At 41.2% G+C, this 18,709-nt stretch overlaps 1 protein-coding gene across 1 annotated transcript; it reads left to right on the top strand.

The window, feature by feature from the left end:
- Window positions 1-4,091: 4,091 nt before the first annotated feature.
- On the top strand, window positions 4,092-6,016 carry LOC107784290 (senescence-specific cysteine protease SAG39-like). Its single transcript, XM_075250243.1, has 2 exons — window positions 4,092-4,642; window positions 5,240-6,016. Exons 1-2 carry the CDS (start codon window positions 4,195-4,197, stop codon window positions 5,806-5,808), a joined length of 1,017 nt encoding a protein of 338 aa, XP_075106344.1. The 5' UTR covers window positions 4,092-4,194; the 3' UTR covers window positions 5,809-6,016.
- The last annotated feature ends 12,693 nt before the right edge of the window (window positions 6,017-18,709 follow it).

Raw genomic sequence — 18,709 nt, forward strand, 5'->3', positions numbered from 1 at the left:
GATTCTAGTGAACATCATGCTAATATGGCAGGTAATGTCACTTGCTTAATGTCCGATTCCAACCAGAAAGAAGAGGAATGGATTGTTGACTCAGGAGCAACTCATTATATTGCCTTTAAATTAGAGCTGTTAACTAATACTAGAGCTACAGACAAATCTAACCATGATAGAGTACATTTGTATGTAGGAGGAAGGGTTGATATCACACATACTGGTAGTGCACATTTGTTGGATAAAGAAACAGTGAGAAATGTCCTTTTTGTACCTCATTTTAGGTTTAACCTATTATTAGTCTCAAAGCTAACAAGAGCACTGTCTTGCAATGTCAACTTCTTCCCTGATTTTTGTGTATTTCAGGACCTCTGCAATGGCAGAGTCAATGAGATTATTAAAGAGAGAGGTGGCTTATATGTGCTTAGAGATAGAAGATTAACTAACAAGCGAAGGCTATTTGTGCAATGAGCAGATTGTATGGAGGAACCAGTAGCACATGGCACATGAGACTGAGACACCCTTCACTATCAACTATGAAGAATATAAAGGAGTTACATAGCTATGTTAGTAGTATAGTAGAGAATAATTGCTTTGTTTGCCCCTTAGCAAAACAGACTAGGTTGCAATTCCCACTTAGTAATTCTAGAGCTGATGGATTATTTCATCTTGTACACATGGATCTTTGGGGCCCATATAAAGTTCCTACATTTGATAACAAGTATTACTTCCTAGTCTATGTGGATGATCTTCTTATCACAGGAAGCAGTACAAGCTTGATTAAATATGCCAAGGATATCTTACATCAGAAGTTCAAAGTCAAGGACTTAGGAGAACTTAAGTAATTCCCAATTGAAGTGCTAAGATCCGAGCGTGGCATTTTGTTGAACCAGAGGAAGTATGCGCTCCAACTCATTTAAGAGATGGGGTTAAGTGGGGCTAAGCCTGATTGCACACCCTTGGAGGCCAATGCAAAACTCACTTCACTGGAGTATGATCAGGCAAATGCAATCAAGGATGATCCCCTACTACAGGACATCTGTGCTTATCAAAGGCTGGTTGGCAAGCTATTATATGTCACCATTACAAGACCTGGCATCAATTATGCTGTGCAAACCTTAAGTGACTTCATGCAAAGGCCAAAGAAGTCTCATTGAGATGCTGCAGTAAGAGTTGTAAGGTACTTGAAAGGTGCACCAGGACAAGGAATCTTATTGGCTTCTGATCACAAATGAGAGTTAATATACTGGCGGTGTGATTCAGACTAGGAAGCATGCCCCAACACAAGGAGGTCAGTTACTAGTTATGCGATAAAGTTTAGGAGTTCTTTGGTGTCTTGAAAATCAAAGAAACAATAAACTATGTCGAGGAGCTCAGCTGAAGCAGAGTACAGAAGCATGGCTGCTGCAACTGCTGAGATTATATGGTTACTTGGTTTGTTTAAAGAGTTGGGTGTGAAGATTACACAACCAGTGACAATCCTTAGTGACAGTAAATTTTCTATTCAGATTGCAGCAAATCCCAATGTACATGAACAAACAAAACACATAAAAATCAACTGCCATTTCATTAGTGACAAGATCAAAGAAGGGGTAGTTCAAGCAATTCATGTGAATACAAAGGAGCAATAGACTAATTTGCTGACCAAAGTCTTAGGAACTGCTCAACATGTGCATTTACTCGACAAGCTTGGAGTGCTTAACATTTTACACCCTCCAGCTTGAGGGGGCATATTGTGATATAGTAAAATAGCACATGTATTAGTCACGTGTTAGTTCTGTTATGTGACAATTGTTAGTGAGCTGTCCAACAGTTGGTTAGTTAAGTTAAATTAGTTAGTTATCTAGGTGTATAAATGTACCGAATGTATCTTTAATAGAATAGTGAGTTCATTTCCTCTTTCAACTAACTCTCTCTCTAAACTTCCGCCATTGTTGCACCTTCAGAATCTCTTGCATTTAGCACTAATACATACATAATCTCGTTCTAGTTTTAAATTTATCCAACTTTCAAAGATAAAATTTATAGCTTTTCTTTAATACTTTAGTAAACGTCTTATTTAGCATCGAATTAATTGTACAATATAATATGAATGTTTTTTTTATGTGGTTTTGATTGATCAGCATCAATGTGTAGCTTATAAATATAGATATGGTCCCAAGACTAATGCTGAGTCTTAACAAAAAAATACAACTACTTGAATTAATTTGACATGATAGAAAAATCGAAAGGAATGCCGACTAGTATTACAATTTACGCAAGAAAACGAGCTATATGCCTAAGAATCAAAGGTTGAATATTCGGCAAGCTATATATCATAATATCCGCAATCCATGTCTAGTAACTGGCAAGAAGTAAGAGTATATTTCAGCAAGAAATTAAATTGATTGATGAGTGTTTAGACGGTTAATTAGTTCTTTCACTCAACAGTGGCCATATGTTTCTATATTATGAGATGATGATATATGTGTCTTAAAACATCCCTACCTAGTTTGTCACTATTTACTGATGAAATTTTGTAAAGACTAAGTATGAACACCATTAGGCAGTTCTAATCAAGAATATACCATGTGCTAATTCGTGGTAGGTTCTGAACTCTCAAGAGTGGAAATCCAATATTGAATAGTGGTGTTTCATTTTAGTCGTGTCACGATCTCTTCTAACTTATTTTCCTGAAATACATTTATGTGTCAATGTACTTGAAAATATTTTGAAAGAAATAAGACTCCTTCCAACCAATAGATACTATAGTTTATCTAATTTGAAAAAGACAAAGGGGGAAGGAAAAAATAATCTCATCTTGCACCGGCTTAACAGGCGGAGGAAATTTGCGGAGACTCCATTTGCACAAAATTTACTAACACTAGAAAGTGGGGAGTAATTTCTCTTTTTTAGAACAAAACCACCAAAAGTTCAAAAGCATAAAGGCTTATACTATGTAGAGAGTAAAAATGAGTCTTTGAGAATACGAATAAACTTAGCTTGCCGTGGGCCAGTCAGCATAGACTTGAAGTTGACAGAACCTCAGAACAACAACATTTGCGTCCAATTACCTAGGAAGACCAATGTACTACTCTAATAGAGTGCCGTTGGGCAAACGACGAAGACTTCAGATTGATTTGCCATCAACGAAAGGACTGGCGCTAGGAAAATGCAAGTAAAACATTTAATTAGCATTAGTACCTTTTCTGGGCATCCTCATAAATAATTACCTGGTTATGAAAATTATTTTGATCAGTATGGCTGTGGAAATTTCCCTTGAGCTGGGAAATTATGTACTCTATTCGTTGGGGTCGAAATAACAGTGCATCGTGCAAAAGTTATCAAACAAACTTTGGCGACGATAAATCATTAGACAAAGAGATATAAAAAGATATAAGTTTGGTCAATTGACCTACGTTAATCTACTAATATAAAGAAAAAATTTACCGAGCGAATAAATTCTCCCCCAATCAAGACTCTCTAAAAAACTATATTGTAGATGCTAGCATTGTTTTTGTTGTTTCAAGGAGAGATTCTCAATTTATAAAAGTGCAAAGTTCTCCTTGAAAAAAAATTCTAGTATCAAATGTTGAATAGATTTATATTTTTAAGTAAAAATAAAATTAATTACTGTAAATAATTTTCCGTCCTTCAAGAAATGATAAAACTCAAACGCTGTAAGAAAATCAGCGCAAAACCAAACACTATTTGTCCCATTTTGTGACACAGTTACTATTTGAAAAATCAAATGAGTTTTTCTTTGACCATAAATTTTCATATGCCTTTAAATAACTTGCACCATTATGTCAAGACTCAAGAGTATGGGATCCCAACTTTTGCTATACTGATTGTGCAATTAGTTCATTAGTTTCTCGATACTATAATCGAAATTTCCTGAAAAAGCATAAGATCAGTGCAATCCAGAAATGAATAATCCGAAAAAGGAATTACTCGGCAGATACATAACTTCAGATTTTCCATCAATAAATCCAAATGGTCAAGTCAAAACTACTTTTCCAAGACGGAATTATTTTAATTTCCAGTTGTTAACTAAAAGGAGGTTATATTACTGGCAGTCTAGAATAGTTATTGTGATATAATTTCTCATCTACGCCTCTATATATACGCTATGCTACCAAAGACATTTAATGCAATCCTTAAACAACTTACAACAATATTCTTTGTGATCAAACCATATTTCTCCCTCTCTTATACTTAACCATGGCTATGAAAATCAATTTGATCAGTGTTGTAATATTGTTCTTTGTAGTTGGCATGTACAAGTCTCATGCAACGGCTCGCAACCTGCAGCCAGAATTATCTGTGTCAGAGAGACACGAGCTGTGGATGGCACGTCATGGACGAGTTTACAAGGATGAAGCAGAAAAAGGAAAACGACTCATGATATTTAAAGAAAACATGCAATTCATTGAGTCAATCAATAGGGCAGGGAATCTGTCTTATAAGTTGGGCATCAATGAATTTGCCGATATTACTTCAGATGAGTTTTTTGCCAGGTACACTGGATTAAACATGCCTTCACACCTCCCATCTTCTCCGGTATCGTCGATGGAATTCAAGATTAATGATCTAACTGATGACATGCCGTCGAACTTGGATTGGAGAGAGAAAGGAGCTGTCACTGAAGTGAAGTACCAAGGTCTTTGTGGTAAGATAAAACATCACATGATTTTAACGCACCATGTCCTTAGTGACGGATTTACACTAGATAGAAATTACTACGTACATCTAACTTGTATTATATATGTGTGCATGAGTGCGGGAAAAAGAAAAAAACCTACTCCCTCCGTTTCATATTAGATGAGGTACTTTCCTTTTTAGTCTGTTTCAAAACAAATGACACATTTCTAAATTTGGAAATAATTTAACTTTAAACTCTTCATTTTATCCATTTACCCTTAATGAGAAGCTTTTATAGCCACACAAATATATGTCATGGCCCCACAAACCTTTTACCCCTTAAGCTTTTAATACCACAAGTTTCAAAAGTCTTCTTCTTTTTTCTTAAACTTTGTGCCGAGTCAAACTACCTCAGCTAATATAAAACGGAGGGAGTACTACTATACTACATATATGAAAGATCAGAACCCATCGACTCTAAATTCTGGATTCTTACTGCATGTCCTTGCAACTAGTTATTTATTACCCTTTCCTTTATAAGTATTTCTTTTTTTAATAAAATGTTGATGCACCTTTCTATGTCTTGATATTATGCTAATACGTACTACTAATTTTCTACGTATAGGATGTTGCTGGGCATTCTCTGCAGTTGGAGCACTAGAGGGAGCATACCAAATTGCAACAGGCCAAAAGGTGGAACTTTCTGAGCAAGAACTTCTCGATTGCACCACCAATAACAATGGCTGCAAAGGAGGATTTATGACCAATGCATTTGAATTCATCATTGAAAATGGTGGAATTTCCACTGAATCAGACTACCCTTATGAAACGCAACAAGACACATGCAGAAGCCAAGAGCTCACACCAGCAGTTAAAATAAGTAGCTATCAAGTTGTGCCTGAAAGTGAAACAGCATTATTGCAAGCCGTAACTCAACAACCAGTGTCAATTGGAATTTCTGCTAGCCAAGAGTTCCAATTCTACCAAGGAGGAACTTATCATGGAAGTTGTGCATATCAAATTAACCATGCTGTTACAGCCATAGGATATGGAACTGATGAACAAGGTCAAAATTATTGGTTATTCAAGAATTCATGGGGAACATCTTGGGGTGAGAATGGATTCATGAAAATTATAAGAGGTACTGGAGGTCATTGTGACATCACCAAGTTGTCTTCTTATCCAGTCATTTAATTTATCCTACGGAAGTATTCCATATTTTAGTATGTTGTGGTAAGAATTAAAAGAAAATATTGGTCGTGCATGCATGCAAAAGTGATTTGCATGCAGTATCTGGGTCTTTTGTATTGGAACTTTCATTTATGGAAATATACAAGTGTATTGATTATATCATATAAAGCACAAAATGTAATATTGTGGGGTTAGTTGTTGTTGACTAATAAATTACTCCCTCAGTAATTTATGTGAACCTGTTTGACTGAGTACGGAGTTTAAGAAAAAATGAAGATTTTTGGAATTTGCGATCCCAAACAAGTCAAAAAGGGGTCCAGAATATTTGTGTGACTACAAAAGCTTTTCATTAAGGGTAGAATTATAAGTTTAAGCTAAATTATTACCAAATTTAGAAAGAGGTCATTCTTTTTGGAACAGACCAAAAAGAAAATAGGTTTACATGAACTGGAGTACTATTTTAATTTTCTTAGTTGAAGCTGGAAGTTTAGAATTTTACGCAAGTATTATGTAGTCACTTATCCAAATTTAGTAAGCAATTGACCAGAACTTCTCTATACATGAGTACTTACCATTCAATTTTGTCTTTTTAAAAAAAAATTTCCTTCTCTGTCAATCAGAAACAATAGCTACTCCAAGTAGAGGGGAAAGAGGTGTGATCACACTTAGGATTAAAGATTCACTCAGATTAAAAAACATGCTATCTCAAAGGAGAATTTAGTACAAGTCTTCAAAAGTTTTACAATCAGTAATCTGTCGAAGAAAGTAAATGAATATTCAAGAATTTTTGACACCTCAATTTTCTTAAAGCTTGATATTATTGGCCATCCTCCAATATTTATATTGGTATACAGGTAAAATCAAGGATACAGTTATCCTCAATTTCCCGTGGTGAAACGAGGAACGACGTTCCTTGTTACTGGCTCGGATAAGCCCGAAGATAACCGCAGATCAGAACCAAGAACGGAAAAATGGTATAACGGTTATCGAGCACCGCGAAATCCGGAGGGAATCAAGCTCGAGTGAGATGAAGAATCGAGGGTAAAGGAAAGGCGATTGAAGGAGACAAACGAGAAGCCGAAATATCCGCCATTAACTGGATATTGCAGCGCGGATCACGCCCAATATTGGTTGCTGATTTTATTTTTGTGGGAAAGAAGGAAGGAAAAGATTTTAGCTTCAATTAAACTTATACTAGGGTTAAATCTCCTCTCTATATAATGAGGAGGAGCCCTTCATTTTTCGGACTGACTTTTTAACGCATAACAAGGCAATTAATTTTACTTTAGCTCTCAGCAATCGTTTTAAGCGTTCTTCAGTTATTTACTCATTTATTCGGATTTGCGCTCTATCTCGAGGGCTCAATCGAGACCAATCGTTGGCATTTAAGTTAAACGCAAGGCTTAACTACTGCGTCACTTTGGTTTGATCATTCCAACTTATTTCAATTCAACTATTTACTGTTCATGATCATTTGTGTTAAATTAAACCACATATTTTTTAAACCGAGTACAAATTTAATTGTTATCCATTTTAAAAGGTAAACAGTTTGGCGTCCACCGTGGAGCTAAGGATAATAGTGGTGATTTAATACGAATCTTGATAACACGCTATTTTACACTTGTTCTTTGAAGTTTGATTCCAGGATTATCCAATATGCCAGACTCTCAAACTGCTCACTTAAGTGTTGACGCCGAATCAGGTCATCACGGTGAAAATAACAATGGGGTGTCGAGCAATAACATATCCCTTGTCAACCCTAATGGCGTACTAATCGCTGATCTGGTCGATGCCAACTCACAGGTTGCCGTCAACACTAACCTACCGACATCCTAATAACAACATTCACGACACACCTCGGTCATCAATTCGTGAAGCACCTGAAGGGGAAGGCAATGGAGTTAGCCTACGTTTGATTTTTGAGATGGTTCAAGCCCAACAAGTTGCCATAGCACATATGCAGAATCAAAATCACGCACACAACACGGTTGAAACCAAACGGGTTGAAGAAAATACCGGGAGGGAAGAACGGGTTGTCACTGAGCCCAACCGGTCCAGATCCGGGGAAACTTCCGAGATGATAAAAATGCTCGAGGCATTGACAAAATGAGTAGAATCCGGCGAAAAGAGGATAGATGCAAACGAGATATGTCCTGGAACAGTTGGTTCATTGGTTATTTTTCCCTTTGAACAGGTATTCCCCACTATAAATCCCACTGTCTTGGAATAATTGAGAAGTGTCGACTGTATTATATTTGCCATGAGATCCCTCTTTACTTCCATCTGCCCCTCTTTGTTAGAGTACCATGCAACATAAGTTGTTCTTCCACACTACAGTTTGATATGTAGAGCACATGAATGCAATGCATTGCTACAACCCAGGATTTGTTGTTTTCTACAAAAAAAATATTATTTCTTATTGTAACTAAATTCATACTGTTCATCTCTCATTCTTAAAGTATGTGCAAGTGTCTGGTTATATTGAGTATAGTTCTGCTTGTACAACAAGAAATAAGTAGGTCTAAGATAGACCTAATGATGTTTTATACTTCAATACCACATAAGATGGGGTGATTTGTGTGATGTCCAATTTTTCGCTTAAACTTATTATGGAAGGATCATGTTCTTCTATGTGTTCCTTATACTACTGTTGCGGAATAATAAATGGAGAAAGTAAAGAACACAAGTATTTTTACGTGAAAAACACCCGGCTCAAAAGGTGAAAAAACTACGACCTACTACTCAGTAGGATTTTCCCAACACTTCAGAAATCACTGAGCCAAAACAACATTTACAAAACTCTTTGTAAACCTAAGGATTACCTCTAATCCAGTTGTAGCACACAACCTCCAACTTTTGCGACAAGTTCAAGTTAACTCTAACTTGAATACTCTGAGTACATATTACAATTGCCTCTAGATAAAGCTGAAAAGTACAATATGAAAATACCTACTACAATTGAACTAGAATAAAATATAGACACTTGAAACTGGTTCTTCTATCTGGTTCACGTAGCTTCAGGTTTGCACACTTGAATCACACACGAACTACTTGCAAAATTGCCTTGCTATTTTGCTCTCAATTCACGTTTAACTTCCGTGTTTTGTGCAACACTTGTAAAAGAGAACAACACTGATATTTATAGAGTTAGTAAATAAAGATTAACTAGAATTCTGATGCTACTCTTCCTTGGTGGAAGAGTTCTAGTTGATTTCAACTTCTAACTCCTTCCCTATCTTGGATAGTGTTCTCTTTGATTAAGGAGTCCTACTCCTTATTAATTATGCAACCTTTTCGATCAGGAGATATCAAATACATCAATTTAAGCTTATCTCCTTCACGTGCATCCCACATGCTTGAATCTTCCCGTTTCTATCCAAATAAGGGATGGACCTGGTTCATGCCCGAGTTCCTTTGTAGTCTTCAGAACTAACCTTTACTTGGGCTAACAAATTTCCACTTTTTGATGATGACAAACTCTGTGCTTTTCATAAGCTTAGGCCCTATTTTAACTCACCTTAACATCAACACAATGTTAGAAATATTTTTCCTTTTTATCACTTATCATCAAGGACCAGGTACATTAGGTTATAAACATCACTATTCAGAGAATAAAGCATAACTTCTTTTCCCCCTTTTGGCATCAGCAAAAAGTTGCATAAAAATGTGAGATAACCAGATTTTAAAGCTTACTCATGACCACTGGGGTTACTTCAAATGCAAACATGGATGAATCATCATAGATAAAGATAAGAATTTCAACCATCAAAGAAATATAAACAAACAGTTAGAGCAAACTATGAGGTAGGGGTTGAGTTATTTGCTTGGAGAAGTTTCAGCATGTCTTGAAGAATTCCATCATTCTTCTCCTTTTCCCTTGCAAGTTCAGGTTTGAGAACATCTCTCTCATATTCTAACTCAACCAATTGTGTCTTCAGCCTTGCTATCCCAGCATCCTTTGCCTCACTCTCATGTACCAAGACTCTGACTTTGCTATTGATTGGTGTCTTTTTAGATAAACCAGGTTCATTAGGAGTGACATTAACTTCATAATCGCAAGCCAATAGAGTATTAACCCCAAAATGATTCTTGCTTGTACTAACCTCCAAATTCTTCATAGGTACCTTGAAATATGCAAGCACAGTTGTGAGAATGAAGCCATAGGGAATGTATGAGTTTTGGTGCCATTGATAACCCTATCAGTAGGTCCGCAAGGGTTTCCTGTTCAGATGGAACAGGTTCATCTATATTTTTCCCAAGTTGAACCAACCCCCCAGCAGCTTTGCCAGACCCACTTCCCCTATTTTGCTCTCACTCTCTTCTATTTCAGTAAATTCCTCTCCCCAAACAACCATTGCACTAGTTTCTTTTGTAAGACCAATAGGAGTGGGTGAAGAATGTTCCCTCACAGAACTCCTAGCGCCCTTGCTCTCTTTTTCTTTTCCTTTTTTATTTTTACCACCAACCTATCCAGATTTTGTAGTCTCAACACCTGCGATAGATCCTACCAGTACAAATCTATTCTCCAAATTTGCAGCAACTTCAGAAATTATCTCAGGAGTAACTTTAGAATCAGAAGATACCTGTTCAGTTTTGGAAGAACTACTTTCTTCCCCCTTAGTAGCAGACTTAAATGAATCTTCAAATTTCTGGGATTCTTTTTCCCTACCTCCTTTCAATTGCTTGTTTATTTCTTGATCTGCTATGCTTCAACGACAATCTTACGAGCCATCATTTTTACTCTACTTTTCTTAGAGATTGGTGTGGTTGAAGGAGAGGTAGAAGGTGTGGAAGTAGTTTCCTGTGGTGGTGATGAAGGATTTTCAGAGGTATTCGACATATCTGGGCTGGGTATTGTAACGACCCGACCGATTGTTTCATGTGTTACCGCACGTTTCCTCAATTTCTACTTCTTATTATCTTGTTAAGTTGTATTATGTGTTATCGGGTTGATTGATTCGGGTTCAGAGAGGTTTTGCTAAGGTTTTAGACACTTAGTCTCTTTTGAGTAAGCTTAAGTTGGAAAAGTCAACCGGATATTGACTTATGTGAAAAAGGGTGTATACGGTGAAATCAGAGGAGTCTATTTCTCGCCACTAAGGTGCATTCGAGGGGTCATATCAGTATCTCAAGGCCGCAAGACTACGATCGAGCTCCCTCCGCCGAGGTTCGCCCGCGACCCAACAAAGGTCCCGAGGATGGGGAATTCCCGAGGCATGCAGCTAGCATCAGTAGGGTCTAGCATAGTGCCTAGCCATCCCATCCCCGTATCTTTGCATTTAATGCACTCTGTACTATATTGTATTCCCTCTCCTATATAAAGGGAATCCATGCCACTTTGTAAAGGACTAATGTTGCTCCATCTATTTCTCCACAAGATCAATAATCTCTCTCTCTCTCTCTCTCTCTCCTCTCTAACTTACTCGTTCCTACTAACTCGAGGTCACTCTTAGCATTTATTGCTGTCATAGTTGTTCTTCATTCATTGCATGGTACTGGCCATAAAGATCCTTGTTTGATCATATCTCAACTGTTATCCCATCCTCGACTACCCCCGATAGCTCGAGCTCGAGCCAGATATCGACCTCGAGGTTCTTCATCGACCAGTCCGAGGCTCGGGCTGCAAGAATCTTAGTCTGATTATTGCCCCATTTTAGCTTGTATTTCTTCATTAAATTTCGTACTCTTAGAATCAACTGCTCTAACAACTAGCATAAAAATAGATCACGTATTTTTAGAATCCCATTTACAAATTCAATTATTGTTACCATTTTCATGGTCAACAGTTTGGCGCCCGCCGTGGGGCTAAAAATAATAATGATTATTTTCTTGCTGGTTTCATTCCACAAATGCAAGTTATCTTTTACACTTTTTCTTGTCCAAGATCTTTTGATTTCAGGTCAAAATGTTTGGCTCGGTAAACAGTGTCGAGAACAACAACCTCGAAAACCACGGAGAAAACGGCATGGCTGTTCCGGCTGCCGGGATGCAGCCACAGAATCCCGATAACACGCCCGGATCGATTCTGGCGGACGCGGACTCACATGACGCACAACAGGTCGATGAAACCTCACACACCGACCGAAGCATACAATATGGCGACCAACTGGAAGCCCAAAAAATCCCTTCTCGGGAAGCATAGGAAGTTAGTCTTCACGATATTTTTGAAATATTGCAGGCACAACAGTTGGATATCGCTAAGTTACAAAGCCATGCAAAGACTCCCAGCATAGTAGCGCCCGAAACTACTCCCCCAGCCGAACGGGTACCAGAGAGGTCAAGCAACGATGGATCAATAGTCGATCCCACCATCGTGAAAATGTTAGAGGATCTCACCAAAAGGATCGAGTTAGGTGAGAAAATGATAGCAGCCAATGATAAAAAGGTCGAAACTTATAACTTTAGAGTTTACCAAATCCCGGGTGCACCCCCGGTCCTGAAAGGTGTAGATTCGAAGAAGTTCGAGCAACGGCCGTTCCTAGAAGAAGAGGCTCCAAAACCCATTCCAAAGAAGTTCAAAATGCCAGAACTCCAAAAATACAACGGGACCTCGGATCCTAATGAACACATCTCTGCCTATACGTGCACGGTGAAGGGCAACGACATAAAAAATGATGAGATCGAGTCAGTCCTACTGAAGAAGTTTGGAGAAATGCTCTCGAAAGGGGCCATTATGTGGTACCACAACCTAGCTCCCTACTCTATAGATTCATTGGCCATGCTAGCAGACTCCTTCGTAAGGGCGCACGCTGGTGACATCAAGGTAGCAACAAGGCAGTCCGACGTATTCATGATTAAGAAGAGGGAGAACGAAATGCTGCGAGAATTCGTGTCTCGTTTTTAGACAGAACGAATGGAGCTACCCACAATCTCCGATGACTGGGCAGTGCAGGCCTTCACTCAAGGTCTAAATGAACGAAGCTCAGTGGCATCAAGGTAGCTAAAGGAAAATTTGATCGAGCATCTCGCCGTAACCTGGTCGGACATTCACAACTAATACCAGTCAAATATCAGGGTCGAGGAACACCAGTTGGGAGCCCCTTCGGGCTCGGTATACCCGAGCAGGCTCTTGGTGAAGGAGATAAGATCGAATAAAGAGAGGTACCAGCCATACCCAGATAATAGGAGAAATGCTCCAAAGCGCAATCTGCCCCATTACAACCGATTGGTAAACCAAGGACAGAACCCTAGGGGACCCCTCAACAGAGGTGGCTTCGACGGGTATGTAGGACCAACAGGGGCGCCCCGCCTATCAAAGTACAACTTCAACATCGATGTGTCGGACATCATGTTCGCCATTAGCAAAATCAGGGACGCTAGATGGCCCAGACCAGTACACTCGGATCCTTCCCAAAAGAACTACAATTTGATGTGCGAGTTTCAGAACTCGCATGGCATCGAACCGAGGATTGTAGGCAACTCCGAGAGGAAGTGGCCCAACTGCTCGATAACGGGCACCTTTGGGAATTTCTCAGCAGCCGGGCTAAAAGTCAATCCCGAGAAAAAAGAAACGTTCAAAAGGAACAAAACAGACGATCCCCAACACGTCATCCACATGATTTTTTAATGGTCGCCCCAGACGCATTCAAATAGAGGACCACCTATCAACCACCAAACAAGCAACAAAACTCAAAAGCACAATCGCCACCAAGGTATAATCACCCCTCCCTCTTTCTATCTTCTATTTCATGATAACTCTTGCGAAGGACAGCGACCAAGGTCATCGGGACACCACTCCGGCTCGAAGACCTTGAGGTTTCAAAATGTTCTTTGCACTCTTTTCCTTTGATCAATTTTTTTTATCCCGAAACGGGGTTTTACCGGCATGGGTTTTTAACGAGGAAATGTCCAAGCACTTCCCAAGAAGGATTCAATAAGCCTACGGGACTTTCTTTGCAACCAGCCCCGCTCCAAGAAATGACGAATGATACTACAATAGGAAATGATATGCCGGACTAAACAGTCCAAGGAGCCGCGCCTGCGCGGGCCGAGATCACAACAACGAAATAGCATGTATTCACGCCAAACAATAAAGAAAATCTTTCAGCATCTCGTACTCCAAAGAAGTAAAATTCAGCATGCTCACGGCAGGGGTCCCTCCACCAAATGCATCCCGAAATACTCAGAGACTTAGCATCAACAATTTGGCACCCACATGACCCAACTTCAGAATTCCGGGCTCATAAAGCCCCAACAAGGTAACTCCGAGCTCACGAATAACGGCCTTCAAGTCTAAGAAAACTCGATGACTCGGAGACTGTCACCAATCGTCGTACACTGGAAAACCCAAGGCCGTAAGACCCCGAGCGGGCAGACTCGGCACAACCCGAAAGGGCATACCCTCAGTGTAGATACCTAAACTATCACTCGGGATCAAAAATGGCTCCGGCCAAACACATATGACTACGGCCAAAATGGCTGCTCCAGCCAAATTAACGCGACTCAGGGACACCCGACTGTCGCTAACAAAATTGCAGACCATTACTTCGAATATACTTCAAAAAGAATCGGTTAAAACAGGTTTCCCTCAATAGGAAAACAAGCTTCGACCATGTCAGCTCCAAATCACAAGGCTTCGAGCTACTCAGCCTATGAGCTAGGAACCTTCCGAGGTGCTCGAACATCACCGATAATGACTTGAAATTGAGGTTCTTCCCGAACCGACAACGGGTCAGGCAAAATAATTTCAAAAAGACCTTAACGAGAGGAAAACAAAGCCTACAAAATGCCCACGGGCAAAAGCGTAAGAGCAATTTTTGCCAGCCAAACGAGCCTCCGGGCCGCACACTAAAAGGTCTCAACGACCAAATAGTGTAAGAGCCACTATCACCAACTTGAAAATTGAAAACTTGAGGATTAAAATGAGCTCGAGTCGTAACCCGATTCGTAGACTGGATCTAAAATAGTTAACTATACATGCCTAAGGGCCACATGCATAAAAGGTTGCTTCGGCCCCAAGCGTAAGAGCCATTGTCGCCAGCCCATGCAAACATAAAACTCGAGGGTAAAGTGAGCTCTAGTCGAATCCCGACTCGGAGACTGGACCTAAAGATAGTTAAAGTGCGCATACCTAAGGGCAAAAAATAAAATCCACTTTCGTCGGCCTTGTAAACATCAGGGACATATTGCAGGTTCGGAGGTTCCTGTCAGTCCAAAGGTTGAATCGACCCGATTGAAATCCTGACAAATAGGAGTACAAAAGATACAAATTGCGGGTTCCCCCTCTTATTTTTACATATTGGCAGTGAAGCACAATCTCAACCTACGACATATTATCAAAGCTATATACACAAGGAAGAAGGCAGGGAATAGACATTCCTCCTTTCGGCAACTATGGCTGGTGGCCTCCTCCTCATCATCCTCAGCATCGGATAAAAGGAACTTGGCATCGTACTCCTCTCCATTGGCTTGCTCGATTTCCCCCGAGAGATCGAAGCCCCTGGCATGAATCTCCTCAAGGATTTCCCTCTGAGATCTGTACCTCACATATTCCTTGCTATTTCTTGCACGATCGAGGGCCCTCTTCAGCTCAGCTTTAGCAATAGTAGCGCTCCTTCAATAGGCCGCCACTTTTTGTCCTTCCCTGGTATTGCTCATCACAACCTCGGGACGGTCATTCACCACCTCGATTTTCGCCCTCGAAAGCTCGGATGAAAGCCTTGGGATCATTTTCACCCGAGAAGAATCATTCGTATGGACGGTCTGGATTTGTGCCTCAAGAGTAGAAGCCCTGGCCTGAGCCCTCTCTTTTGCCACAAAATGGGCACTCACATGCGCCTGCAGCTTAGTGAATTCGTGTTTGACTCGGCCAACCTCGCCCCAGAGTTGTCCCAGCTCATCTGCCTTGTCCTTCAATTGAAATAGCAAAACGTCAATACACCAAGATAGAAAGGGAGCACAAGCTAGCATGAAATACAAGGTACCTATTTCTCTAGGAGGACCTCCCGGGCCCGGCTCTAGTCCACCTCATGTCGTAAAGAAACGAGCTCGCTTTCCTTTGCTACACAAAGAAGATTGAGGGATTTCTCCCTATCCAGAGCCTCCCACAACGGGGCCTCGCAATGAAGCAGCTTGGCTTTAAGCTTGTAGAAGGCCTATGAAAGAAAGCCAGGTAAAGATAAAGATGAAGAGCGCGGGGCCAGAATATTCTTACAGTAGTCGAAACTCACCATCAGGCCAAAACGCTGAGCCTCGCCGAAGGTCGAAACAACGTTTGATGACGTGCCACTCCAGGAAGATTGCCGATCGACTGAATCACTTCTCCTTAACCGCTGCGAAGAAGTCACCTCACTACAAGACTTTTCGCACCCCAGAACATCTTTCCTTTTATTGGCACTCCTTGATCTCGAGGGCAGCAACCTCTCCTCTTCCCCCGGGGGACACGAACTCACCTCGAAAGGACTCCCGACACCTGTGATAGATAAATTAAATATGTCAGCAAGAAATACGCCATTTCTTAGGAGTTAGAGCGCCGGGCACCTACCATGATGCTTCGCCTCCCACCTCCTTTTTAATAGATCTTGCCACCGGCGCCTATCATAAATCGAGCAAGCTGTCAGCTTACGAGACCACTCGGCTAAATCAAGGACCTCTCTGGGCAACCAATGAGTTTATACAAATAAAGAACAAAAAGATATCATTACGGAGCCAGCCTCAGGTTGAAACGAAGCCAGCTCATATGAAGCACTTACGTGTGAAATTCCATTTATCAGGAAATGGAAAAAATTCTCTAGGGATAACAATGGTCGTTTGGATCCGAACGAACCGATTCATCCATCCACGGTCCTCATTCTCCTCACTGACAATCGCAGGAGCTCGAGTAGATCGACGCTGAAGAGCAATCAGGCCCTGGTAGTGCAATGGCCGATACAACCTCACGAGGTGGTTGAGGGTAAATTCTATCCCGGCCTTGTCGGTAAAATATCTCGTCGCCTGTACTATTCTCCAAAGAGAGGGATGAACCTGCACCAATGTTACTTGATATCTTTGATAGAAATCAAGCACGACCCGATCCGGGGAACCCCGCATAAAAACATGAGTGTATATGCTCAAAACTCCCTCAACATATGTCATGGCACTCTCCTCGGGGGAAGGTACTTGCAAAATCGCGCCTTCCCCCCATCCGCAATCTTTTATGATCACCTCGAGGTTTTACTCCCTCACTGATGAAATGATCCTTGAAACATGCTCTCGATGGCCCAGAACATTGGGAAGCTTCCCCGGCGTAACAGCCCTCCTCGAGGTGAAGCACCCCGGGCCTCACTCTCCCGACATCAGAGGTGAGCCGCTGACAACGACCGAATGTGGAACGCATGAGAGACTTCCCTCCACCCGATGATCAGACGCCAAAGCAGCGACCATGGCTACGACATATTAGGGGGGAAAAAGGCAAGGATCCGAGCAAAAGTTTTTTCTGAAACAAGGAAGCGGAAGGGCTAGCACAAAATGCCAAGCTCTGTAGAAGAGATAGCCTTATCAAGAACAAAAAATTCGCCACTTAAGAGACAGATGAACAAATATGTAGGGGCAAATCAGCAACTGCCCGCTTACCCAAGAAGGCCAAATAAATTCTAGCCACGTTAACGTCACCCTCTCCTAGGGAAACATACTGATAGAATCGCTCTGAGGCCCCTATACCATATTGAGCAAATGCTGCTACCCCGCAGAATTCGAGAAACTGCAGGGCCTTGGGGGCTCCTCGATATTGCCGGCACCGACCCAATAGAAGTTATCGATTTAACCCCGAGGCATGGCCTGATTTAAGGGTCTTGGTGCTCCAAGAATGAATTTTGAAAGGCTAACGTGCAAGGAAAAGGGCTGACAGAATGAAAACTCCTTTTCTACATTGTCAAAAAGAAAAACATCTTTACACTGTCCATTCCCCGGAGGGCAACATACATAGGGAAGGGGAAAGTATACAAAAATGACTCGGAGACTACTCCTCGTCACTATCATCTTCGCCCTTATCAGGGGCAATCAAAAGCGCTAGTTTTTCCTCCACTGCACGGGCCTCCTTAAGGTCAGCTGACAGGTCGATACCTCTGGCCCCGAGTTCCTCCAGGGTCTCTCTCCTCGCCTCCGCCTTAGCATGCTCAATATACTGGGTCAGTTTCTGCTCTGCTGCTACGGATATGTCATGAGCTACCCTATGCACTGTTGCAACATCCTCCTGATAAGTAACAATATTTTTCTCAACCTTGGACTTAGCCGCAGCCAAAGCAGCAATCTCCCTACGATCACCCTTGAGAAGATCTCGGGATGCCGCGAACTCCCTGGCTGCTATTTCATTTGGCTCTATCAACCCGGAGATCTTCGCATTCAATTGATTAATCTGTGAGCCACTCTGCTCGACCTACATGAGAAGGGTAATACAATGAATATATGATTATGGAACGTATGTGGATACGAGATAAAATTCGGGCACGAGCAAGGCAAAGTACCAGAGCAGCGAGATCGGCCTTTTCTCGGGGCACCGTTCCCAAAGCGGCCCGAAGTTCTCCCATCTCTTTATCTCCCCGGACAGAGCGAGCCTATGAATCATGTAGCTTCAAAGTAACTTTCTCAGACTCCTTCTCTTGATTAGAAAGCTCCCCGTGGAGCTAGAGGAAGGCATGATCGTACATCTCCTTACACTGTGGCATAGCAGAAAAGTTAGAAAGATGAAGAATGATGCTCGAGGATGAAAGAAATGCACGAGAAATGGATATCACCTACTGCATGGACTTCTTTACCGCTTTTACGGCACCTAGTAATATCGAGATCAGCTTTATCAATAACACCATCAAAGATGGTAGCAATAAAGTCTCCCCCTTTGAGAGGAGTCCCCTCTGTGGCGCCGATCATCCCGTGGGCATCCCGCAGTTCCCCTGACGAGACCGGAAAGCTCGAAATAAAGTCGCTCAGG

This window comes from Nicotiana tabacum, chromosome 3, assembly GCF_000715075.1.
Source record: "Nicotiana tabacum cultivar K326 chromosome 3, ASM71507v2, whole genome shotgun sequence".
Taxonomy (NCBI): domain Eukaryota; kingdom Viridiplantae; phylum Streptophyta; class Magnoliopsida; order Solanales; family Solanaceae; genus Nicotiana; species Nicotiana tabacum.

What these genes read in the sequence shown, in the direction of transcription:
- LOC107784290 (XM_075250243.1), top strand. Translation starts at nt 4,195, where the DNA reads ATGGCTATGAAAATCAATTTGATCAGTGTTGTAATATTGTTCTTTGTA. An exon ending in GAAGTACCAAGGTCTTTGTG is followed by an intron (nt 4,643 to 5,239) that starts GTAAGATAAAAC and finishes TTCTACGTATAG; the next exon opens with GATGTTGCTGGGCATTCTCT.